This window comes from Artemia sp. Qi Xiang Cuo, chromosome 7 (assembly GCF_049724085.1).
Source record: "Artemia sp. Qi Xiang Cuo chromosome 7, ASM4972408v1, whole genome shotgun sequence".
Taxonomy (NCBI): domain Eukaryota; kingdom Metazoa; phylum Arthropoda; class Branchiopoda; order Anostraca; family Artemiidae; genus Artemia; species Artemia sp. Qi Xiang Cuo.
In genome coordinates, this window is record NC_142800.1 from 65216747 (window position 1) to 65243048 (window position 26302).

The 26302-nt window shown below is 36.8% G+C and overlaps 1 protein-coding gene across 1 annotated transcript; it reads right to left on the reverse strand.

Moving 5' to 3' along the window:
• Nucleotides 1-1472: 1472 nt before the first annotated feature.
• Nucleotides 1473-25804, reverse strand: LOC148950604 (KICSTOR complex protein ITFG2-like). The gene is made up of 3 exons (XM_089091901.1): nt 25248-25804; nt 3965-4220; nt 1473-1665 (listed from the first exon to the last, which is right to left on the reverse strand). Exons 1-3 carry the CDS (start codon nt 25660-25662, stop codon nt 1473-1475), a joined length of 864 nt encoding a protein of 287 aa, XP_088948027.1. The 5' UTR covers nt 25663-25804.
• Nucleotides 25805-26302: the final 498 nt, after the last annotated feature.

Sequence of the window (26302 nt, forward strand, 5' to 3'; positions counted from 1 at the left end):
GCTCTCTACGATGTTCGAGTGCCCCGTTAGTTCTGGACAAACAATAAAAAGTGACACATCATCGGTCCCAGCTTTCTCCAAATTCTCGAAAAACTTTTTTTGTAATTGCCTTTTACTCTCAAAATAATATTTATAATTCCTGAATCAGATTTTAGTGATAGCTGTTCTATTAAGTACTTTTTTTCAAAATATGTTTTACGTTCCGTTTTCGCTTACTAAGAAAGCTAGGAGGGAGAATATTCAAGAAGGGAGATCACAAACCTCCAGTTAAGGGTGCTAAACTATGGTAATTTTAATTGCATTTCTTCGACCCCATGCCGATTCTAATTGTCAATTCTTCATTTCGATCACCTGCTTTTTGAGGGATTTTAAGCTCTTTTTCTAAAATTCAACAAATTCTTTTTCACAATAAACTTTAACTATTAACACAAACACAAATATTAGCTACCATTTCTGAATCAGTTTTGAATGAAAAATTTCTTGTTAGATAATTTCGTTCAATAGGTGTTCTTAAACTTTCGGTTACTATGGTCCACGGTTTGCCCTTTACTACAATGCAGCTAATACTCGGGGCTCCCACGGCGTCAATATAGTTAATGCAGTTTTTCATGGAAGTGCCAACCAATAAGTCTTGTTCCACTCACACAAGGATTTTACCTTTTTGACTTTCATGCAATTTTTCATGGAAAGTAACTGAAATAATCATACGTGGAGCTGAGAAACAATCTTTTTAAGATTTTTTTCTTTTTGATTATTAATGAAAATATTTTATTATGCGACCCTTATTCTTTTACCAAGCAAAATATCTAAACAAGTATGCACTATTATATATGTAGACACTAATTTGTGCGTGGTTTATTCGAAATTTTCCACAAGTCTCCTGCAATTGGTTGAAATTTCTTGAAGAAGTTAAATAAAGTTCAAGTTTTTTCCGACAGCAATAAAGTCAACAAAGTTATGCGAAGAGAACAGTTTATTAACTTTGTGGACAGTTTTATTCACTTTATTGACGCCGTGGGAGCCACGCATTACTGCAACCATGATTACACATAATTGTACAGAAAAAAATAATATAAAATTTCCAATATAACTCCAACTGACATTTCCGTACGTGACACCTACTACCTATCCTTATCTATCCAGCAGCCATGGTGAGCGATCCTGATCAATCCTAAATATTATCCAATTCATGTTCTAAATTTATTATTTCAGTTATACTTGCAAATAAGAATCTAATTTAGGGTAACATGACATTGTTATTTTTAAGGCGAATGACGGTTTAAGTTACTAAAACCGAAAAACTGTCAAAGTTTTTCTCCAATATATGATTTAAATAAAAAACAAATTTCTCAAACTAGATGTGATTTCCACAATTTTTTTTTCCTCTTTTGCACATTCCCCTAGTTGTATTAAAGATAAATATTTTATCCTAATTTATAGAGCCCTTAAAATTCAAGTAAAATCACTAGTGCTTACCAAAGAGTAACGTCTTCTTTTACAAGCGTCAACGATCCATCCAGGGTTGCAATTGCAAACGGAAGCGCACATTTATCACTAGCGTTAGGTACATCTTGGATAAAACCGACTATTTCTGTTGAAACATTCTGATTTCTCTTCTGTGATAATCCCAAATTGTGATAAGCTACTGATTTACCAGACAAAATCCTAAAAAATAAAACTAAAGAATATTTACTTAGTTCTAATACTACCCACTTCCCTTCAGGTAGGGCGTCCCCCTGTTTTCAGCTCATGCGCAAGAACAACTTGAGCCTCTTAAGCGAAAAAGAAGATGTGTTTCCCAACATTTTTACAAACCGAATTATTCTATGCTGTGTTTTCATTTTAAATTGTTACACTTACTTCTTTTAGGTGGCCATTATGAATAATTTTATAAAGAAACACATTTTTCCAGATGAGAGTAAAGAGCGACATCGACATTAAAAACGAACAGAAATAATTCCATATTTGAAGTGGACTGTCGCCACCTCAACCTCTCCCCTCCTTACAGCAAAGTTTATGAAGCATTAAACTGAATAATAATAGTTTCACATATGAGAAGGACCGTCCCTTCTCTTTTTAGCCCTCGCTCTTTACGCTAAAATTCGAATTTCTGTTCCAATACTTCAAAACTACACCTGAATCAAGGGCAGTTGGAATAAAATAAAAATTAATCTTCATCAATGGTATATTTTATTTATAAGGATTTCCTTTAAACAGTTCTTCTATTCATATGTTTTAAAAGGCAATCGGTATATAAAACAATAGTAAATACAAACTAAATACATTTGCCGCACTCATAAATAATTTTTCATAAAGCACTATACAATATGAGCGTAACAAGTGCGGAGGTTAAGAGGAAGGGACAGATCCCTTTGATACGGAATAATTCCGATTCAGTTAAGCACCATTTGAGCTTTACCGTAAAGGGTAGGGCATTGAGGGGGTAGTTTCCCCGTCATATACAGAAAAGATTCAATTTATGCAACTTTTGATGCCACTCTTTACTATAACATAAAAAACATGTTTTGTTATTTAACTTCTGTTCGTCTTAACATTATGATTGATGTAATATAAATATAAAGGGAGCTTCCGGCCCAAATGCGCTTGGCTATTAAAGTAACGTTTCGCGTTTGTGTAACAATGCTTCGAAAAGAAAAGATGACCCTCTTGATTTTCTTTTTTAGAGGGGCCTGAAATGCCAAAAAAAATTTTCAGGGTGTGATACTTATATTTTTAGGGGAGAACTTTTTGTGGAAATATTTCTTCTGGAAATACACCCCATTCCCTCTCTCTTCTACCTTGGTCCAGATAAGCATATGATATGATATTCACATATATGATATGATTACCCGGCCTTTGCACAAGAATAAGAAGAAAAAAAAGAAAAAAGAAGATAAATGAGCATCTAGTCAACATAAACATACTTACATATAAACTAACCTATATGGCACTACACTTTTCAATATGAGCACTTAATCTGAGGAGTCACTCAGGCCCCATCAACTTAACAATATCATGTAAATGTAGCTTTTACTTTACAATGAAAAAATTTCTGCAGTAACAGGGGCCCCTTCACCCCTTATTATTTATATTCCACACTTAGTCCAAATGTATTATTCCTAATGAGAGGACATTGGGGGTTGAATCCTTTCTCTAAGTAGATCGGGAGGACCTCTCACAAAAATTAACAAATTGCCCTAAAATTTTCTTCTTGGGCATACTCTTCCCCTTAAAAACACCAACTAACCTTCCGCCCCCCCCCCCCCTTCAAGAGCTGGTTTGAAGCAATGTAACATTGTTTAACCGTTAGTAATACTGTATGTTCTGTCTGCATAGTAGCCCTTTATTTCGACTGTACATATCTTTGAGGATGAATGCAGGAGCATGTAGCCGTACGGCCTCTGAAACTGAGAAGAGATTCATAGGACTTTTCAATTGCATATATGAGCTTAAAACCCCATACATGCTGGACATGGAAATGCTGAATATGGTGCTGGTATTTTCGTCATGATTGCTCTCTTTTTAAGGGTGTTCCCTTTCCTTAAATTACACACATTTTCTCTGGAGCTTAGCTTTTTATGCGTGATTTAAAAATTAATAATTCCAATATATTTGGAATCAACGTAAAAACAAGTTCCTTTTGATATATTTTGTGTGATCAAAAACTATTATTTGTTATTTGAATAAGCTCCAACGACCAAATGAAAATTGGCAAAGTTTGCACACCTTGACTAACCTTGGAATTAGGAAACCTTGGAACTATTAATAAGTTTTATGATAGATGGCAAGCTTGTTTCAGAGTAGCGAATCAACACATTCCAGGTGCTCAGTATGGGTGATGCAAATGACAAGGATCCTACAGGCCAGGCAATGGGAAACCATACGATCCTTACTAGCGGCATAAGTGCATTTGGTATGAAAGCTTAGATTGTAGGAAAAATGAAGAACTAAATGAAAAGCTTACTCAATTGGAGCCCTATCTGTGGTATCACCCTTTTGACCAAGTTTTAGTCTAATAAATGTTCCACCTGGATGGGAAACCAACAGAGTAGGTGTGCCATCTGTCATTAAACTCCTAGTAATGTTGCCAATTTGACTAGTAAACTCCCACTTGTTGAGTGCTACAAGCTTCCCATTCGGCTGGATTGGCATTGCGAATCTCCTAGATGGCATTTCTGTATTTGACCATTTATAAGATCTGACGACTCGGTCTGTAAGAGCTGAAAAAAAAAAAAAAAATCAAATTGTCATCTTAAAATTTTAGGTACCCCTGGGGTAAGAGGGTCAAAAATAGAATATACAACGGTTCAGTTATTTAATAGCAAAGATGCACAACTAATTTTGACTCTGTTATGATAAATGTATGAATCAATACTATGATAAATACGCATGCAGGATATTCTGTTAAATAGTAGGCTAATATTATTTTTGGTTTCTTGAAGAATGCCAATGGTATGCCAACGTAGAGACCCAAATTCAAAATATTTGTGGCTTCCTATGTCATTTTGTGGAACAAGCAGTAAAATAAGGTCAAATATTAGTTCACCAAAGCATCTAAGAAATTAAGAACTGAAATATTATTCTTCTTAAGAGCTTTCCAAATCCATGTGACCAAAAATGAACGGATAAGAAATTTGACCGCTGTGTGTCGAGGGCCAACGCTCTATCTAAGACAGTCTTTGGGCTTACCTGAGGGGGCAAGCTTCAAAATATCACTAAAAAGCACAATAAAAGGCTTAAACTTCTTTTCTGTAGAGTAAGAAGACAGTCTTCTTACACTGACTACAAATACATGCCACATTAAGTGTAGGACTACATTAATCTACCCAAAAATACTCTTTTTTCAAAAATATTTCTAATTAAGATTTTTTTTTGTAATTGGCAATGAAACATAATAAAAATTACAAATCTGTCCATAATCAGCAGAAAAATTATAGAACGATGTATTCATCTTTTTGTAAACAGACTCTTTGGCAGCAAGACATAGTACAAGACCTAACTTGTAGAAAGATATATAATAAAAATTACATAGCCCATGTGGAATCTGCAGAAAAATTGGATATTGATGAATTCTTTATTGAATAAATTAATTACAATCAATAAAATATAATTTTATTTTTAAATTCTGAAACATAATTATAAAGTTTATTTATTTAAAAAAATTAAAACAAAATATTTTAAGTAAAATTCAAACGAAACTCAGAGAAGAGAGAAAGTAACAAAATGAAAAATAAAATCAAAAAGGGTGAAAAAACGAGGATTTTGTCAGCCAGCGAACCATGAAGAAGACAAAATATAAGCAAATATTTCGACAAGGACCTCCGCCAAGTCGTCCTCAGTGCTAAAAAAAAACAAAAAAGAGAAAAAAAAAAAAAAAAAAACGAGAATCTAACCTTTCGAAGTTTCCTGTACAAAGACAGAATAGACAGTGAGTGTTGGAGTAAAAACGCTAAAGCTGTTTTTTGGAGTAAAAAGTCTTTTTTGAAAAGAACTCCTCTCTTTTATTTCACATTGCTCAGCCTTCAGTATCAAAAAAGAAAAATAACAAATGCTGGGCTTTGTAACTGGTTGGTCCAAGCCAATAAAAGTTACATATAAGAGTTGATAGAATAAGGGTCAAGAAGTTAAAATGAAAAAAATTCAAGTGAGAGTGCAGAACAGTAGAATTTTACTACTACTGCTACTAGCAACTGACTGCAGCACCAAGCCACCCGAAGCCAATGCAGCTATACACCCTCCTCCACCCCAATCTATTCAAAGTCTTTCTCCTTAAACTCTCCCAACAAGTACCAATTTCCCATAAATCTTTCCTTATGACATCTCCCACCCTATTTGAGGAACAGCCTGCTTTCGGTTTGGCCCTAGATTGTTGGCGACAAGTTCGATCTTTGGCAATCTGTCGTCCTAAATCCACAGAACGTGTCCTAGTCATCTCAACCTTTCTATAATTATAGACCTTGGAACCAGGATTGAACCATATTTTTCGTACAGCTTACTGTTTGAAATACGGTTAGTGAGACGGGTACCTTACTCAAAACAATTCAAAAATATAGATTTTTGATAATTTAGAAATTGTGTGTGCTCTGCGAAGGAAACTTTCAGAAATGAGTATCCGTATCCATGCCGAATCAGGGTCGAGAAAAACGTTCTCAAGGTCCGATTTCGACCTTTTCCTACTTGTAATGCTCTTCCACAAGAATTTGATAAAGCCTCGTGCTTTAACTTCGAATTTGTTTGGTTAGAACCTGCTTTCCTTAGGCTGTAGGCATTGGCAAGTTCTAGGGATTCTAAGCCGATTCGTTTTCTTTGTTTTCGAGCCAGGACCTTCTATCAAGAGATCTTTCAAACTTTAAAAATGTGGAAGGAGCTGGAGTAGAAGCTGAAAAAAACCTTATCCCAGATTTGGGCTGTAAATCCGAAACAGAAGTTTAACTTACCTATCACAGAACATTCAAAGTTAGAGAAAAATCAGATTTCTGACTACGAGGTGGTGGTATTTGGAAAAAAACCCCTCAATATAGACCCTATTATGACATGCTTAAAGGAATCAAACTTCTTTTTTATTCTTCATTTTGAAACCAACGGTGGAGTAGACAGGCGTTTTAGAAACACAAGTAAATATGATACAATGAACCTTAAGAAGGTGGATCGAAAGGTGTTACTTGGAGGGACACGGAGAGGGGTCAGAAAACTAAAATTAGCAGCCTAGGTCTATATTTTTATGCTATACTTTTTCAATTTTATAAAAATTTGCGTAATTTAAGAAAAAGAGAGATATACCTCCTAAGGGGATGCAATCTTGATAAAAAATTGCAATACCGAACCGTTAGTGGTGACGAACTGTAAGTAAGGAGCGACCCGGCTCAATAGTAACCAAAACTCTAAAAACACGAAATTTTGATACCAATACATACATCAAAGGAATCGGATTTTGGGCAAATCGGATTTTGGGCAAATTTGCCCCGTAATGGGCAAATCGGGTTGCTTAGTGCTTACAGCAATTTCATCAGGGACTGAGGGAGGGTGGCACGCCATTCCTAAAGGCATAGTTATCGGACCTTTCCACTATGCTGACTCATACGACTATCTAGAAACTTTGATCAGACGACTTTGGGGGGGGGGGGAGGAGATGAGAGGGGGGTTAAATGCCCTCCAATCCTTTTGATCTCTTAAAAGAATACTAGAACTTTTTATTTCTGATCAAATGAGCCCTCTCCTGATCTCCTAGGATTACTGGTTCGATAAGATCACCCGTGAAAAAAAAGATAATAACAAACAAACAAATAAACACGCATTTGTGATCGTTCTTCTGGCCAAAAATGCAAAATTCCACATTTTTTCATATAGGAGCTTGAAACCTCTACAGTAGGGTTCTTTGATGCACCGAATCTGATGGTATAATTTTCATTGAGATTCCTTGACTTTTCAGGGTGCTTTCTCCCTTTCCAAAAATTAGGCAAATATCCTCACGCCCGTAACTTCTGATAGATTAAATTTAACTTGATGAACTTATAAGATTTTAATAAGTCCCATGCTTTCACATAAACTCCCTAATTATTACGCTTAGAAAATAAAATCAACTGAGAAATTGAGTCGAACGCTTTTTGAATGTCCAGGATCAGGCTTGCAGGAATTTCCCCTTTGTCAAGAAAATCGCTCACAAACTGGTTAATAATGATCATAGGATGCTCAGTCCCATGTCCCTTTCGAAAACCAAATTAAAGCTTTGAGAACATTTATGATTTTTCAAAAAAAAATGTACATCCGATTATATAACGCTCTTTCTACAATTTTAGAAAACGCAGACAGTATTTAAATTGGGCGGTAATTAGACAGATTATTGCGGTCATCCCCTTTATGTAGAGTAATAACTTTTGAAACCTTAAAAGGAGTGGAAAAAACTCCAGTCTGAAATATTAAATTTACTATATGTGTAAATACAGTTAAATATCAGGCATAACTACTTTCACAAAGTTAGGAAGAAGAATTGTCTTCAGAATTGTCACGTTTCATAAGCGTAACAATGTTCATCATCTCGGATTCCGTGACTGCAAACAGGAACATTGATTTGTCTAAAGGCGGTGGTAGGTAAAGTAAAAAGATTAAGTATGACGGCACTAGACCCTTAAGGTCCAAACCGGCGGTGCTGATCTCCGCTTCGTCACCCTTCAGCCCATTTAGAGCTGGGTCGACTCTGGCTAAGCTTACAGAGTCACACCACTGACCCACGTCCCAAACGAAATAACTGGCCACGCCAGGGATCGAATCCGTGCCCCTTGGACAAAGAATCCTCAACCCAGTGCACTTCCACTTAGCCAGGACGGACCTGATAAAACAGGTCCCGTTTTGGTACCTTGGGGTATTCCACAGAAAACCTCAAGAAAATCCGATTATACCCCATCAGTACTAACACACTGTTGCCGTCCGTGTAAAAAACTATAAACTATCTGAACTGAAAAAGGTCTAAAACCTGTCATTGACTGAAGAATATCCGGAGGGCTTGATTTGTCGACAGCCTTTTGTTAGTTTACTTGCAATATTTCTAAAAGTGCATCTTTATTTTCTAGATGCTCCAGGACTTCTTCCACAATTTTGATAAAATAATGTACTGTGCTAGATTCTTTGATAAATCAATACTGACAGGGATCCATTTTATCACAGAAATCTTCTAGTAACCATTTCTTTAGAAAATTTTCGAAAACTTTAGATACAATAGGGGTCAAAGATATAGGTCGCAGGTCACTCACCCCTTTTGGATTCGAAACTTTAGGTATTGGCGTTACAACTGCTTTTCTTAAATTATCCGGAAAGGTACCACTCAAAATACATTGGTTTAAAAAGGCAGTCAGAGGTTCAACTAGAAAGTCTGTGTTTTCTTTGTACAGAGTTGCTGGAATGTCTCCAGGGTAAGTTGCCTTATTGGGGTCAAGTCTCTCAAGAACCTTTGCAACTTCAAGAGGGAAAATCACAGGTATTTCAGATGGAACAGCCAAGGGGGGAACACTAGAAATTGGTGGATTGCTTCTGCAAATACTAGCAAAATACTTATTAATATCGTTTGCGTCGAGCTTATTCCCAGATTCGTCGTGTACGCTTACACTTTGCCTTACAGAGGAGCCAGTGAGAAGCCGTATTCCTTTATAGTAACCGGCTGGGTTTGTGGTCATGAGCTTGTTCATTTTTGAAGCGTAGGACTTCTCAGCCAATGTACATTCACAGACCGCTTGATTTCTCAGCTTGGAAGCTTCCCCTATCTTCCCCTTTTTATGGAGCCTGTTGCGTTTGCGTATCAGCCCTTTCAGGCGCGAGTTAACCCAGGGCAAGTCAACTGAGTTTACTATGACTGTCTTCTCTGGAAAATATACATCATAAGCTATCCGTATTTCAGTGGAAACTATTCTATGCATGTCGTTGACATTACAGTTTTCGTACAAACTTTTCCAGTTTTTTGAAATAGCCCATTTAGCGAATAGCTCTTTTCCAGACTCAGTCAGAGGCCGGCTTAAAAAATTTGCTTGGTTCCTGTTCTCTTTTCCTCCCTGGGACACCAGTGCACACAGAAGTGTGTACTTTTACCAAGACCCGGCAACGTCACTGGATCACTATAGAAATCGGAAATATCTGTGAAGATAAGATCAATGACAGACTTTTGAGTTGTCTTTTCACGAACAACTTGCTTCAAGCTTAGCGATCGTTCAATCCTTCAATCCTGACCTGATCTCCATTTTCTTCAATCTTATCTAAAAACTGTTCATATATATCCGAAAATTCCGGGACTGACGCAAAGGGGCGGCCGACATATTAGCCTACAGAACAAATAATTTTTTTTGTACTTTTTTTTGGTAACATTTGGTAATTTATTTGGAAACATTTAGTCATATGAACACTATCAACCACTAAGTCAAGTGTGTTTTCAAAAAAGATTTTTATCATGGTTTACGGACGGTAAACCATGAACGATTACGTTTAATTGTCTCTCTTTAACTTCAAAGTCCAGTCACTTTTCTTCAAGTTCATTATTGCGAGCCTTTTGAAGAATAGAATCCTTCTCAAGAGATGCAATTTAACTCCTGTGCGAGGAAGAGTGGGTTTTCAGCTCCGTAATCTCAGCATTCATAGTCAAATTTCTTTGAAATTTCAGACTGGGACCAGAGGATTGATTCCAGATTTAAATTCAGACTTTCTGTAAAGGTATCAAAACTTACTTGTATCACAGCCGACATCATTCGTTACAATAAATAATTGCGCTGATCCACCTTCATTAAATTAGAACGTCATTTGGTTCTTTTCTCTCTTAGTCAGTTAAAAACAGTGTTTTCTATCACAACTAAATTTTCTTTATGTCAGATGACGCTAAAACGGAAAATTGTAAGATTTCCGGTTTAACCAAGGAAACTGGCTCCAGAAACGCAGCTTCAAACTACTGCACAGTCTATTGAAAATGTTTAAAAATCTAGGAACCTTCTTTCTGTCACCTACAACTTATTTCTGGTATATTTAAAATCCCTAAGGATTTCTTGATATTTTTAAGTGTTCACACTTAGATAGATGGGGGATTACTGATAATCCATAGAGGCTTTCTTATAATCCATAGGTCACTTATGTAGTATCTACTTGATTTCCCGCTAGGTCTGACGAAGACCTAACAAGCCAGGTAAACAGTAAGGAATACCATTTGCAGTTATCTCACAGAATCGACTACCAAAAACTTCCATACTGATATTTTGTTAGAAGAACTCTTATGCCAAAGGTGCCATATAGACTGTGATCACTGTTATGTACTAGTTTTCAGAAGTAATTAATACATTGTAAAAACAATATCAAATGCGCCATTCATCACTTAATGCTAGATAGCAACTAAATTAGATTTCTTGCTCGCTCCCTTTAGGAATTGCTTTTAAAACAAAGCATCTTCAAACATGTTCCACTTTGGGTATACATAGCTCCATCATCCAAAAACAGTCACTCAACAGGTTCATACGATGAAATTATGCAGTTAAATTTTCCGAATACTTTCATTGCTCTTGGGTAGTCTTCTAGGATGGCTAGTTCTTTTTGCCCATCAGCCACGTTTGAAAGAACCTCCACCTTCACAGTATTTTCATAGCGTTGACGATTCTCTGAATTGTTTGCGGTAGTTTTGTCGTCACTATAGTCAAAGTAATATTCACTAGAAAAGTAGCTAGCTGTAAAGATTACACTCACCTTGAGGTGTTCGTGAAAATTTGTCGTGGCATTGATGCGGCCCATTGGCACCTTATTTAGACAATTTTTACACACAGCTGAAATGACCCTATCTATTTTTATTTTTATTTTAATGTAAAAAAAGAACAACAGTGCATCATACGCAGCGCAATAGCGCTGCCTAAGTAAAGAACGATGTTGGCACAATGCATTATTTTTTTTTCTTGGTTTTAGACCAGGGCACTTCGTATCAAAGGAATTTTCGTAGAAACTTCAAAAAGGGCTAATTCGATTGGAAATTGGATTGGCTTGTGCCCTTTTTAATATTCGAAAGTGATTAGAAGGCAACTAACACCTCTTCCACGCCCGCCGTTTCCCCAAACACATCCAATAAAAATTTTGAGATGGCCATTTTTTTCAACGTAGTTGATTTCAAAATAGAAATTTTGTTTTTAAGGAGGACACTTCCTCTAAAGCCCTCAGGGCAAGGGTTGTAAGTTATGCCCTGGGGCGTATAAGGTTTTTATGAAAAGCATTGTTGTATAAGCTTCAAAAAGGGCTCTTTCGATTGGAAATTGAAAAGGTTAGTACCTTTTTTAGCAGTTAAAAGTGATTGAAGGGCAACTAACCCTCCCCCCCTCACGCCCACCTTTTCCCAAACACATCCAATCAAAATTTTGAGATAGTCATTTTGTTCAACGTAGTTGAAAGTTCTGGAAATTAGTTCTTTGAGGATGACACCCCCCCCCATAGCCCTCCGGGCACGGGTTGTAAGTTATTCCCTGGGGGCATATAAGGTTTTTACAGAAAGCGTTGTCATAGAAAATTCAAAAAGGGCTCATTCAATTGGAAATGGCTAGTTTCCTTTAACAGTTTAATAGTAGTAAGTGATTGAAAGGCAACAAACACCCCTTCAACGCCCACAATTTCCCCAAACACATCCAGTCAAAATTTTTAGATAGCCATTTTGTTCAACGCAGTTGAAAGTTCTGGAAATTATATTATTGAGCAGGACACCCCCCCCCACAGTCTTCAGGGCAAGGGTTATAAGTTTAGCCCTGGGGGCATATAAGGCTTTTATTGAAAGCATTGTCCTATAAACTTGAAAAATGGCTCATTCGATTGGAAATTCAAAGGGCTAGTGCCCTTTTTAATCTTCGAAAGTGATTTGAGGGAAACTAAAACCCCTCTCACGCCCACCTTTTCCCCAAACACATCCAGTCAAAATTTTCAGATAGCCATTTTGTTCAACGTTGTTGAAAGTTTTGGAAATTAGGTCATTAAGGATGACAACCCCCCATAGCCTTCAGGGCAAGGGTTGTAAATTATACCCTGGGGGCATATAAGGTTTTTTATAGAAAGCGAGTTGTAGCAACTCCCCCCCCCCCCACAGTCTTCAGGGCAAGGGTTATAAGTTTTGCCCTGGGGGGCATATAAGGCCCCCCAGCAGTCTTCAGGGCAAGGGTTATAAGTTTTGTCCTTGGGGCATAGAAGGCCCCCCCACAGTCTTCAGGGCAAGGGTTATAAGTTTTGCCCTGGGGGGTATATAAGGCTTTTATTGAAAGCATTGTCCTAGAAAGTTGAAAAAGGGCTCATTCGATTGGAAATTCAAAGGGCTAGTGCCCTTTTTAATGGTCGAAAGTGACTGGAGGGCAGCTAACCCCCCTGTCACACCCACCTTTTCCCCAAACACATCCAGTCAAAATTTTTAGATAGCCATTTTGTTCAACGCAGTTGAAGGTTCTGGAAATTATATTATTGAGCAGAACACACCCCTCAAAGTCTTCAGGGCAAGGGTTATAAGTTTAGCCCTGGGGGCATATAAGGCTTTTATTGAAAGCATTGTCCTAGAAACTTGAAAAAGGGCTCATTCGATTGGAAATTCAAAGGGCTAGTGCCCTTTTTAATGGTCGAAAGTGATTTGAGGGAAACTAATCCCCCTCTCACACCCATCTTTTCCCCAAACACATCCAGTCAAAATTTTTAGATATATCAATTTTGTTCAACGTTGTTGAAAGTTTTGGAAATTAGGTCTTTAAGGATGACAACCCCCCATAGCCCTCAGGGCAAGGGTTGTAAGTTATGCCCTGGGGGCATATAAGGTTTTTTATAGAAAGCGAGTTGTAGCAACTCCTCCCCACAGTCTTCAGGGCAAGGGTTATAAGTTTTGCCCTGGGGCATATAAGGCCTCCCCACAGTCTTCAGGGCAAGAGTTATAATTTTGCCCTGGGGGGCATATAAGGCATTTATCGAAAGCATTGTCCTAGAAGCTTGAAAAAGGGCTCATTCGATTGGAAATTCAAAGGGCTAGTGCCCTTTTTAATGGTCGAAAGTAATTTGAGGGTAACTAACCCCCCTCTCACACCCACCTTTTCTCCAAACACATCCAGTCAAAATTTTTAGATAGCCATTTTGTTCAATGTAGTTGAAAGTTCTGGAAATTAGGTCTTTGAGGATGACAATCCCCTCAGAGCCCTCAGGACAAGAGTTGTAAGTTATGCCCTGGGGGCATATAAGGTTCTTATATAAAGTTTTGTCGTAGAAACTTCAAAAAGGGCTCATTTGATTGGAAATTAAAAGGGCTAGTGCCTTTTTGATAGTCAAAAGTGAATGGAAAGCAACTAACCCCCCTCTCAAGCTCACAATTTCCCCAAACATATACAATCAAAGTTTAGAGATAGTCATTTTGTTCAACGTAGTTGAAATTTCTGGAAAAAATGTATTTAAGAATGAACCCCCCCCCCAGAGCTCCCAGGGCAAACGTTGTAACTTATGGCCTGGGGGCATATAAGGTTTTTATTGACAGCGTTGTCCTAGAAATTTCAAAAAGGGCTCATTCTATTGGAAATTGAGAGGGCTAGTGCCCTTTTTAATAGTCGAAAGTGATTTAAGAGTAACTAACCCCCTCTCATACCCACCATTTCCCCAAACACATCCGATCAAAATTCTGATACATCCATTTTGTTCAATGTAGTTGAAAGTTCTGGAAATTAGAACTGGAATCGGAGGACGAATACCAACCCCCCTTCACGCCCATCATTTCCCCAAACACTTCCGATAAACGTTTTGATATAGCCATTTTGTTGAAGGTAGTTGAAGGGTCCAAAAATTACGTCTTTGAGTATGACGACCCCCACCCCCCCCAAATTTCAGTGCTAAGACTGTCAGTTATGCCCTGGGGTCATAAAAGGTTTTTTATAAGAAGCGTTGTCGTAGAAACTTCAAAAAGGGCTAATTTTTTTTGGAAATTGAGAGGCCTATTGTCCTTTTTAATAGTCGAAAGTAAACGGAGGGAGAATCCCCCCCACGCCCATCATTTCCAAGAACATTTCCGATCAACATTTTGATATATTTACGTTGTTCAACGTAGTCGAAAGGTCTGGAAATTTAAGGATGACCACCCCTCCCCCGATAGCCCTCAGGACAAGGGTCGTAAGTTATGCCCTTGGGGCATGTAAGGTTTTTATAGAAAGTTTTTTCGTAGAAGCTTCCAAACGGTCTCATTCGATTGGAAATTGAGAGGACTAGTGTCTTTTTATCAGTCAAAAGTAGATCAGAGGGAAAATGCCCCCCCACGCCCATCATTTCCCCAAACCCTTTCAATCAAAATTTGAAATAGCTATTTTGTTCAATGTATTATTTCTTCACTCGTAAAATGAGCTGAAGAAATCAAAAATTAAACACTACTATTTGTGTCAAAGAATTTGTGTCAAAAGAGCACAGATATAATTTATTGGGAATGGTATTAACTTTTATTTATCAAGTTAACTAGAGGATGTATATGACTAAATTAAACACTACTCTTTGTGTCATGATTGTCAAAAGAGTTTATGTTGTTAGAAATTCCTCAAACAGTTTCTCAAGCATATAAATAGCAGGCCAAACTATAAATTCTTAAAGGAAAACCAGAAAGATTCAAACTATTATTTTCTTTTCCCCTGAAAATGACTATGTCAATATAAAACGAACAGAAGTTTTTAATTAAAAAAACTTTTTTCCACAAAATAAGTTTCTCAAAGAAAAGTAAAGAACTCTATTAAACCGAAAATAAACGAAAATAGTATTAAACAATCTACCAAGCATACAACTACCACAAATCAGTATCAATAAATAAATGAAACCCAAAACGAACAGACATTAAAATAAATAACAGAGTCAACCTCAGAACGAGCAGAAATTAATTTGAGTTGGGTTCAAAACCCCTATGATTTCTAAAAGCCAGAATATAATTTGTTCTTTACTGAAAAATTCTTTTAACTGTTTTCACTTATATAACTTTAAGAAATCAGAACTAAAATTTAGCACAAAAAAATTCTTCGTCTCAATAGGTCATAAAAGTAACAAAATCCATAAAATATAAAACTGTAACTGGGGTTCCCAAAATTATCTGAGCAAAATTTTCAGATAGACCTTTTGTTCAGTATAGTTCAAAGATCAAACAATTATGTCTTTAGGTGTAAAATGACCCACCACAGTCCGTAGGGACTGTGGTGGGTCCTAGCAAACCTTGCAAATCCTACTTTGCAAATCCTAGCAAACCTTGTATCACATTTGATAAGGCACTTTGATTCTTATCACTCCATTTGAATGTCCAAACGCATTCCTTCCCGTTTATACGAATTTAAAAATTCGCAAATGTCAGGGCTTTATTAAGTAATATAATGGATAGACACATTAATATAATTACATTAGTCCGTAATTTATATGTATAATAAAGAATATTGAACACAGAATTCAGCCCAACAAAACGCAATCCAGAAACTCTCGTCTCACTCAGAATTCAACTCAGAATTCACTCAGAATGTCTCCACTTTAAATGAAAAAAATAATAATCTTTTTGGCATCCCTGCTTTCAATAAAAAAAAGATGTATTATCATTTAAAAAGGATAAACCCCTTTTTTTTTTAAGCCTTATCAAATGTGATACAAGGTTTGCTAGGATAAGACACATGTTTGAGAAGTTCAGTTACGTTTAAAAACCTACTATAAGTCTTAACGGTATTAATGTTTTTTTTTCCAGCTATTTTATGGTTTTAATTTGATTTTATAGTTGTTTAAGCTAAATGGCTGAAAGGTATTTTTTCGATCGAAATTCTTTGTTTTTCGAGACCCCCTCTCTCCGTGCTCATAATAAATTCTTGTATTGAGTTCTAACTGAATTATCTATTTTACATTTTATCTTAAAAACGGGTTTTTAACAGTATATTTAAATAATATGATCCTAAAAATGGAACCAATAAAGCTTGTTTAATTATTTTGTGAAATAAAACTTTTAAATAAAATTGTATATGTCATTTCATTCCTTTGATAGTTACAAGGGAGTTTTCCTATTTCTGTCTTGTTTTCAGCAAATTTTTGAATTTGCTAAATTTGCCAAATTTTTGCCATTTTTGAAGAATTGAATGCGCTTTCTAAAGTCTTGAAAAATGAACGCTACAAGTTTTTCTTTCAAACCTCATTTCAGTACAATGTAAAAGCTGTTAATGAAATACTATCGAGTTATTTAGGAATTATCCGTAAATTGAAATATATTTTTCTTTCATATGTTCTACTTTTATTTTCCTCTGAAACATTCGTATATTTTGTACTCTCTGTCTGTATGGCTTGATACTTTCCCTTCAATACTTCGCCTAATACTTTTTTCAACTTCTTTTTCAACAGAAACAAGGTTTGAAACATGATGATCAACTGTTGTCAGGAGGTTTATGTGTCAACTTAAACATTACCAAAGAAATAGTTGAACCTAACGTAAAAAGAGAGATTTTTATCCTATACTTCGTTTTAGAAAGATATGCTTTAATTCCATCAAATTGGTTTATTTTCGCGGCGTCTATGTCAAACCTTTTTGACCTTTCAGACCCCCTACTCCCTGGGTACGGCCTTGTTGATGAATCCTCTTTCTTACGTTTCATGTATTCACTGGCCAGAACGCCCCTTTATTTTGGGTTATGCTGAAACTCTCAATTTTTTTACTTTCTTTTCTTTTTATCCTATTATTTGGGCCTTTCAATAAGATATAACTTATTCGGGGTATGGGGGGTAATGCCCCAATCAGGCATTACCCTCGCATCCATTTTCTTCCGGCTGATTTCTTCGTACGAAACGATAGGCGATTCGGCCGGAAGAAAACTTTTGCATGAAAATACGTGGGGGGTCTAGGCTGATTATATGCGCTCGACTTTCCTTCTTCTGTTACGGTTATTTACTTTTGGTTATGACAGAGCGGGATTCCGATTCGTGCCCCGACTCGACTGTTTTGCAACATGGAGATAAATGACATTCGAAAACTGTTGTGATTTTCCTCTCTGCTGATAGAAGTACTGTGGTGCGCAAGAATGAAAAGCCGACTGACCTTGTGCCTTGAACAGAACTTAATTGATTGATTCACGACATTTGGAAAATACAAAATAAAAATTATATATGCATTCTACATTCTATAACCAGTATTCAAATTCCAATCAGGTATGGTTTATTCGTGAACTTCAAATAATATTTTCAAATAACGATAACGAACTTCAAATAGCGACAAAAAACCTTTAAGGTTCACCGCGAACACATAAGGAAAGATTGTTTCTGTTCGCGACGGTACTTCCCTTCTATCCCTTTTTCACTTCCAGCATCGAGCAACCCTCATGAGTGAATCAGGGGCATCCCACTCGTGTGGAACCGGGACATATTGATTCACTCTCATGAGTTCTGACACCGTTTCTGGATCCAGCTTGTATCTTAGAGGTGTTTCATTCAACCTAAGCAGCGAAAATTGTCTTTCCGCTGCTGCTGATGAATGTGCCTGAGACATAAGTATTTGCATGAACGCTGGCAGCGCAATGAACATGGGGTTGTCACCACCGTCAGTGAGCTTGCCAACCTCACCCCAAAATGCCCCTGGTTCTTTTTTGACGAAATCGCTAAGAGAATCGCGGATAATTCTGAGATTCCGCTAGTCTCTGCCGAGTTGGTCAATATCAAAACTCTACTCCAGCCGAACTAAAAGCTCGTCACTGGAATCGACCCTTCTAATGATTTCCTGACACAGTCTTTGGTAAAACATGACACACGTATTTTTAATGGAAATCAACTTGCGACTAAAATCCGCGTCTCCACTCATTCCTTCACAGAGTGCCAGAAACTTGGGCCCAAAGTAGACATTTTCGTAAGGTCTTAGATTGTTCGGGGACCGAACATTTATTTTGAATGGGTCTGTTCTGCCTACAACTTCCTAATTAATGAAGTTCTGCATCATCTCCTTCAATATTTCTCAGACTTTCTTCAGGATTTGGTGAACCCTGACACTTTCACTTTGAAACTCAAGGTTTAACTCGTTCACGACAAGCAATATATACCCCAGAAAGAAATAAAACAAGACGCGGCTTGACATTCCCGAGTAGTTCGCGAATGCTTACAGCGGTGGGAATGTTATCAGCGAGCATACTCTGAAAATAAATTTTAAGAGGATCCCACTGCTCAAGCAACCTCTTCACGACTTGGTCCATTGCTAGCCAGCGTGTCATCGACGGGTAAAGTATTGCGTGTTCGGCAACTTCTACGAACTTCTGACACTCGGCAAATTCACTTTTCCTTTTGGGATTATAAGCGACAAAATGGTTCACGTCGTGAGCAAATTGTACTATTTCAGGATCTAGAACATCGCAAGCAGCGGCCGAACACAGAGCAAAAGAATGGCAAATGCACCGGAAAATGGCGAGCCACGGCACATCTTTTTCTAAAAGCGCAGCCGGACCCGCTTGTTTACCGAGCATCACACTTGCATTATCAAACGCAAAACCAATGAGGTTGACTAAAAGGATATCTCTATCGCGCATAGCTTTCCTGTACAGCCATTTCTAGCTTACCTTGGTGGGGGCAAAAGCAGGGGCTGACTTTTTTGTTTTTGGGAACGGATAAAACGTTAGAACTGGTAAAAAAAAAAACATATTCCAGAACTTTTTAATTTCTCGGACTTCTTCAGCACGTCAGCTGGTTCAGCTGAGCTGGAGATGGAGCGCCATCTATGGCCACAGATGTAAGAGTAGTGAGACAGCTGGTCCGCTAACCATTTTGGCTCGCCGTAAAGATTGCTTTTCTGAGCGACGCCAATTCCCTACCATGTGAAAAAAAATCCAAGTTTTCCTGAAAAATCCATGTTTTTTAGTGAAAAATCCATGGAAATCCATGGGGTTTCCAAAATCCATGTCAGGGGTTGAAAATCCATGTTTTCATGAATAAATCCATGGCGGTTGCAACCCGGTGCCGATCTAGCAGTTTGTATTGGTGATCAATCCGTTTGTAATCGATTCCAGCTTCCCCGCCCATAGTGATCAAGGAGTAGGGATTAAGAAGATACAGATAAATTATGTTTAAGGAACACAGGAAGATTAAAAAATCATTTGCGTGTTTGAATTTTTTTCGACTGGGTCTAGAAAAAAAACCGGAAATCAATCGTATCAAATTGTGGAAGAATATGAAGTTACTATTCAAAAAGTTACTGGTCATTTGTAATAGACGTATTAATTCGTCTTTAAAAGATAGAAAACACATTCTACGATACTAATGAATTTTGCTTGGGAAAAACGAAATGCTTAGAATCTGATCCTTCATACCAATAGCGCCGATAAAAGATTTGTGCTCATTTGTGCTTCTATCTCGAATGTTGCTAAGAATGCTCTTAATAAATGGTATAAAGTAGAGATTCGTTGATATTTACCCGATTTTTATGGGGAAGTGGATATGTTGTGACATAAACTTTTTGTTCAAAACAATTCTATGAAGATGCAGATAAAATGGAGCTTGGGTGGCTGGTTGATAACTCCTGAACCTTTATGCATTATGATTAATTATTTTTATTTCTGTAAGACATATAAATAGCCTGTGATAAAGCTTTTTTTCGCAGTTAGAGCAGGGTAGTAGAGGATGATAGGAAAAAATGCATTTGCAGACTCGAGGCTAGTTCACTGTTATAAAAAATTCCTTTCACTTTTATTGGGAATTTGTACCGCGTTTAAAATACATATATTAAGCAGTTGTGAGACGAGCAAAAGTTCGCTTGAAAGAATTCAGAATCTCAGCTATTGAATTTCAGAATGCTGCCTTTTTACTTTATTTTTACAATTCAATATGATTGATGTAGCGATGAGCATAATTCAAGTCTGGGGGGCAAGGACTTGTTTAGGGGATTTGAAAGCTTAAAAAGTGGATTTTAGCTAATAATTTACCAAATTACGATTTCCTGTCATTCCTCTCCGTGCCCTTGTCGGACGAACCGGACGAAATTAACCGAATTTATGCTTTAATGATGTATTTTTTAGCCATTCGCGCACTCCTTTTAAAGGAAAAATGAGAATGTCAGGTCATGCTATTAAGGTTTATCTTCCACCTGCAAGAAAGTATCCAGAACTTTTGTTCGGGGGGTTATTTTTTTTCGGGGGGAGGGTACACAAAAAACTTTAAAAAACATTAAAAATTGGATTACATTCACTTTCGTTCCATTTTTACGAGTCGGACAAAAATTTATGGGGGGGGGGGGGGTTCAAACACCGGTATCCCCTGCATATGGCTTCGTCCACCAGTGAAGTTAATGGGAGGGGGGCGAACGGGCAGGGTATTATTTGCCATCTTCCAAGAAATTTTTTGCCCTTACCCCTCGATATCTTGCAAATATCCTTTCTGGTATTTTCATTAAAAATTGTATTTTGTATTTTTATTGAAAAAACTAAAAATCAGCAAAACCCCCCACCCCCATATTTAGAAAGATACATTTAGGCCCCACCCTACATTTCCATGAATTGAAGCTGCTGTCTTCCCTGAGAAACATTTGATTTTGTGACAAGTGTGCAGCTGTAACGTTCACCGTTGCAAGGAAAAAATAGGTGTATCATTGAATTAATTCCTATCGATTTCTATTTTCCCGTTTTTCCATCTCTTTCAACATATTACAAAGCAAATTTCAAAATATATATTATATAGATTTTTATAGTGTTTTGTTAGAAGCAAAAGAAGCAATATTATGAAGCAAATCACTTCAGTTAAATACATTCTTAAAATAAACACCAAAAACATTTTCATGCAGTAAGAAGGTAGGTGTCACCTTACACCACCCTTTTGGAAATTGATATATAATTCCTCTTGATTTCCGGCAATATTTTTGGTCTACGCTGTTATTATGAAAGTAAAGAGTAACATTAAATCCCAAAGTGAGACGAATTTATTACATGTAGGAGAGCGGCTGCCCCTTCCTCATTCCAACCTCCCCCTCATGGTCATAGAAACTTTGGAGGATGCTCATTCGATCGGAAATTGAGAGCTTTAGTTCTTTTTTTCTTAAGTCGAAAGTGATTAGAGACTAATCAGCCCCTGTCCTAAAACTGTTTTTGATATCTGGTCCTTTTGTTAGTCCTTGGGACATCTGATCGACATTTTGAGTTTTTCTGTGGCTGCTCAATTATCCGTGTGGGAAAATTTCCCACAGGGAGTGAATTTCTGGGGAAAGAGGACTGTTGGGGGGGGGGGAACGCTGGCTCCCCTTTAGTTTTAAAGACCTTGCTGAAAGTAGGTCATAAGATAATTCAGATTATTACTCGATTTCTTATACAATAATATTACCCTAAACCGAGTTGCGTTTATTTTTCATTAAATGAAAGTTCATTTCAACTGAAATTAAGAAGCAACATTAAAACTCAAAACACACAGAAATTTCTCCTTGTATGAAAAGGCCACTCTTTACCCCCTCTTTACGCTAAAGTTTAACTTTTTGTTACAATTCTTCAAGAGCGACCCTTGAAACACAAGGAAAATCTAATCAGAATAGGAAGCTTTTTAAAGTAGTAAAACTTTTTTTTATTTAATTCCTGATCGCTTTTTAAATAATGCCAGGAAGTCCCCTTCCCCCCATGTAAGAATTCTTCTGAAATTCTCTCATAAAACCTCATCCCCATGAACCCCCCCCACAACAAATGAAAACCCGTATATCCCAATAACAAATACAATGTGTGAGCAATGGATAAATAGCTTAGTGCTTGTAGCCCCTTCGCCAGGGACTATGGGGGGGGGGGGGGGTCATGGAATCCCTAAAGGCATAGTTATCGGACCTTTAAACTATGCTGAATCAGATGGCTCAAAATGTTGATCAAGCCACTTTGGAGAAAAAGGGGCATGGGAGAGGGGTTAGTTGTCCTCCAATCTTCTGGGTCACTTAAAAAGGGCACTAGAACTTTTGTTCTTGTTCTCCTGATATTCTAGGACCACTGGTTTAATACGATAAACCATGGAAAAAAAAACAAATAAACATGGATCCGTAATCTTTCTTCTGGTTAAAAATGCCAAATTCCACATTTTTTGCATATAGGATCTTGAAACCTATAATGTAGTGTCCTCTGATATGCTGAATCAGATGGTGTGATTATCATTAAGATTCCTTGTCTTTTAGGGGATGTTTCAAAGGGGGATTTCAAAAGTACTTAATATTCGTACTTAAGAGCAAACTAGAAGCACTTGAGGGCGCTTAAGTACTCAAGTACTTTCAGACCAGTGTTTTATTTCAATGCCAACTTTGTTTTCAAGATGCTCACTGCAACATTTTGAATCGTCTAAAAAGGAATTCTACTTTTCCCAAATAGCCCCCAGTAACTGAAATTTTAAACAAGGAAACCATGGAATATGTTAGATTGCCTTTTGTTTTGAATACACTATTGTTCTTTTTTACATTAAAAGAAAAACAAAATAGATAGGGTCATTTCAGCTGTGTGTAAAAATTGTCTAAATAAGGTGCCAAAGGGCCGCATCAATGCCACAACAAATTTTCACGAACACCTCAAGGTGAGTGTAATCTTTAGAGCAAGCTATTTTTCTAGTGATGATTAATTTGACTATAGTGACGACGAAACTACCGCAAACAATTCAGAGAATCGTTAACGCTATAAAAATACTGTGAAGGTGGAGGTTCTTTCAAAAGTGGCTGATAGGTAAAAAGAACTAGCCATGCTAAAAGACTACCCAAGAGTAATGAAAATCTTCGGAAAATTTAACTGCATAATTTCATCGTATGAACCTGTGGAGCGACTGTTTTTGGCTGATGGAGGAATTTATACTCATGTTTGAAGATGCTTTGTTTGAAAAGCAACTACTCCTAAAGGGAGCGAGCAAGAAATCTAATTAAATTGCTATGTAGTATTAAGTGATGAATGGCACGTTTGATATTGTTTTTACAATGTACTAGAAAACAGTTTCTATTGTCTTTGCTAGGTACCTTTCCAATAGGGTTCAGAATCAGATATCTAAGGACAAGCACTTTACATCTAAAAACTAGTAAACAACAGTGATCAAAGTCTATATGGCACCATTGGCATCAGAGTTCTTCTAACAAATAACAGTATGGAAGTTTTTTGGTAGTCGATTCTGTGAGATAACTGCAAATGGTATTCCTCACTGTTTACCTGGCTTTTTTGGTCTTCATCAGTACCTACCGGGAAATCAAGTAGATACTACATAAATGACTTATGGATTATAAGTAAAGCCTCTATGAATTATCAGTAATCCGCAATCTATCTAACTGTGTACACTTAAAAATATAAAAAAAATCCTTAGCGATTTTAAATGTACCAGAAATAAGTTGTGGGTGGCAGAAAGAAGGTTCCTAGATTTTTGAACATCTTCAATAGACCGTGCAGGAGTCTGAAGCTGGTTTTTTGGAGCCAGTTTCCTTGGTTAAAGCAGAAATCTTACAATTTTCCGTTTCAGCGCCATCTAGTGCAAAGAAAAATTAGTTCTGATGGAAAGCGCTGTTTTTAACTGACTAAGAGAGAAAAGAACCAAATGACGTTCTAATTTAATGAAGGTGGATCAGTGCAATTATCTATTGTAACGAATGATGTCGATTATTTATTGTAACGAATGAACGAATGATTTTATCCCTTACCCCACAAAGCTAACTAAATAATTTTTAAAGTCAAGAATAAATTCTTTAAAAAAAATCAAATACCCTTTTATACGATAGAGTTAATTAATTTGTTAAGTATAATTACAAGTTAGTATGACTAGGGGTTATTTTTGAAGGAAAGGCATCAGCAGTTTTTGAACATAAAAATTATAAGCATAATTAGCATGAAGCATGAAAAGCAAAAATTTATCCAAATCTATAGGCTACTCAGCACAATACCTTGAAAATTAAAATATTTCGAAACTAAAATTGAAAAACGTCTCGTTACTACTACACGTTTCGAAAATTTCAGTTTTCTGGATAGCAGAAATTGTTTGTTCTTTCTCTCTACATTTGGATATAAAAGTGTTAAAAAAAAATTGACCGATTATTCTTATTAATAGATTTCGAAAATCGCCCTGTTTAATAACAAGTAAATGTTTCCTTTCTTATGACCTCTATTGGTGTAAACTTGTATGGGGCAGTGTACTCAATTTTATCAGCAGAAAGGAATAGTACGCTGTTCTTTAGAAGATTGGAACCTTATCCTCCAAACCATGGAGGACTGGAAGAGAAAGGGCTTTCCTTTTGTTTGAGACTTTATGAAAAATTCAGGTTTTAGGTCTACAAAACAGATATCCGAATTCCAACTGACAACCAGTATTTTTTGCACAGTACATTGTGCATTTTAATTGATAGACAGATACACAAACAAGTCAATACCCTCTCCCCAAATCTAAAACTTGTGCGTTAATGTGCAAAATATTTGCAATAAATATCCTATATTTTCAACTAGTAACAAAATTCTAAAGTAACAAGCAACACTTGATAAAAATTCCTTCAAATAAGTATCAATAGCCTCAAATCTACACTGCAATGCTGTAAATTATATGGCCTAAAAGGGTGATTTTTGTGTTTCTGTTGGAAGATTAAAAAAATCTTCCAATACAGCGTCACAAATATCCCAACACAGCCTCCTAATGGTGATCTGTAGACCTATAGCTGATCCCAATTGTAATTGTTAAAGGGCAGAAAACCCAGCAATGAGAAAATGAAATTCCTAAATTACACTTGGAGGACACAAAAGATGGATTATATAAGAGAGCTATAGAAAGTTAATAGAAGAATGAAATACTGATCATTAATTACTTACCAATGACAAGTTCAACAAAACCGTCGCCATTAAAATCGTCAACAATCAAAGTTTTGACATTTGCAGGTATTCTCTGGGTATGCACAGGATATACTACATCAGAATCATCATTCTTCAAAATAGCAACAAAATCGAAAATATAACACCATCCTTCTCCACTAATCACTATTAACGAATTATGCTTACAATTAAATATATCTCCAATACCCACTGCAACAATCATTCCGAGATTTGTTCCCCGTTTCCAGGGTTTTACTGATTGTATTCCCTTGAAAATGGCAAGTTCTCCATCTTGACTTCCAACCACAAGCTCACACAGTCCATCATTGTCCACATCTCCAAGAGCCATTGCATTTTTGAAAATACTCCCTTGAAATTCAACTTGAGCACACTCAACAAGAGTAATACATCTCATTGTTAACACCTTTTAATGGACTGGCCTTACCTTCAGATAATAGGCTACTTTTTACATTAATAGGAACTCTGTTTTTAGGTATCTGTTTCTCAAGCTTTTGCCAGCGTGAAGGTGGCCAGATAATGTGACTAGCTTTGGCAGAAATTAAACCTGTAGAAATCGGGCCATAGGAATTTGAATCAAGAGATCTAATATTATTATCTCCTTCTACCCAGCAATGACCCTGAGGTATTTCAACAAAAGCTTCTTTGTAAGATAATGTTCTAATAAGATCCCCTTGCAAAGCAATAACCCGCTTTATATGGGTTTCACTGGGATCTTTTGGCGATGAAAAGACAACTATATCACCACGTTGTACATCACTGCATCTGATTGACCAACGGTTAATCCATACCCAATCACTTTCACAGTCAGGACTTAAAGATGGTTGCATTGACTCCCCATCTACTCCAGCAGGATACCCAACATAATCAACAAAGGTCCATCCAATTGGTATAGAATATAGCAGTCTTTTACTATTCTGCCACCATCCCATCTATAACATAAACTCATTTGAAATTACAAGTTAAAATATAATCTTGACTACATAAAAATAACACGTGTTCATTTAAAATTCATAAAGTATTGATGTTTATGCAGG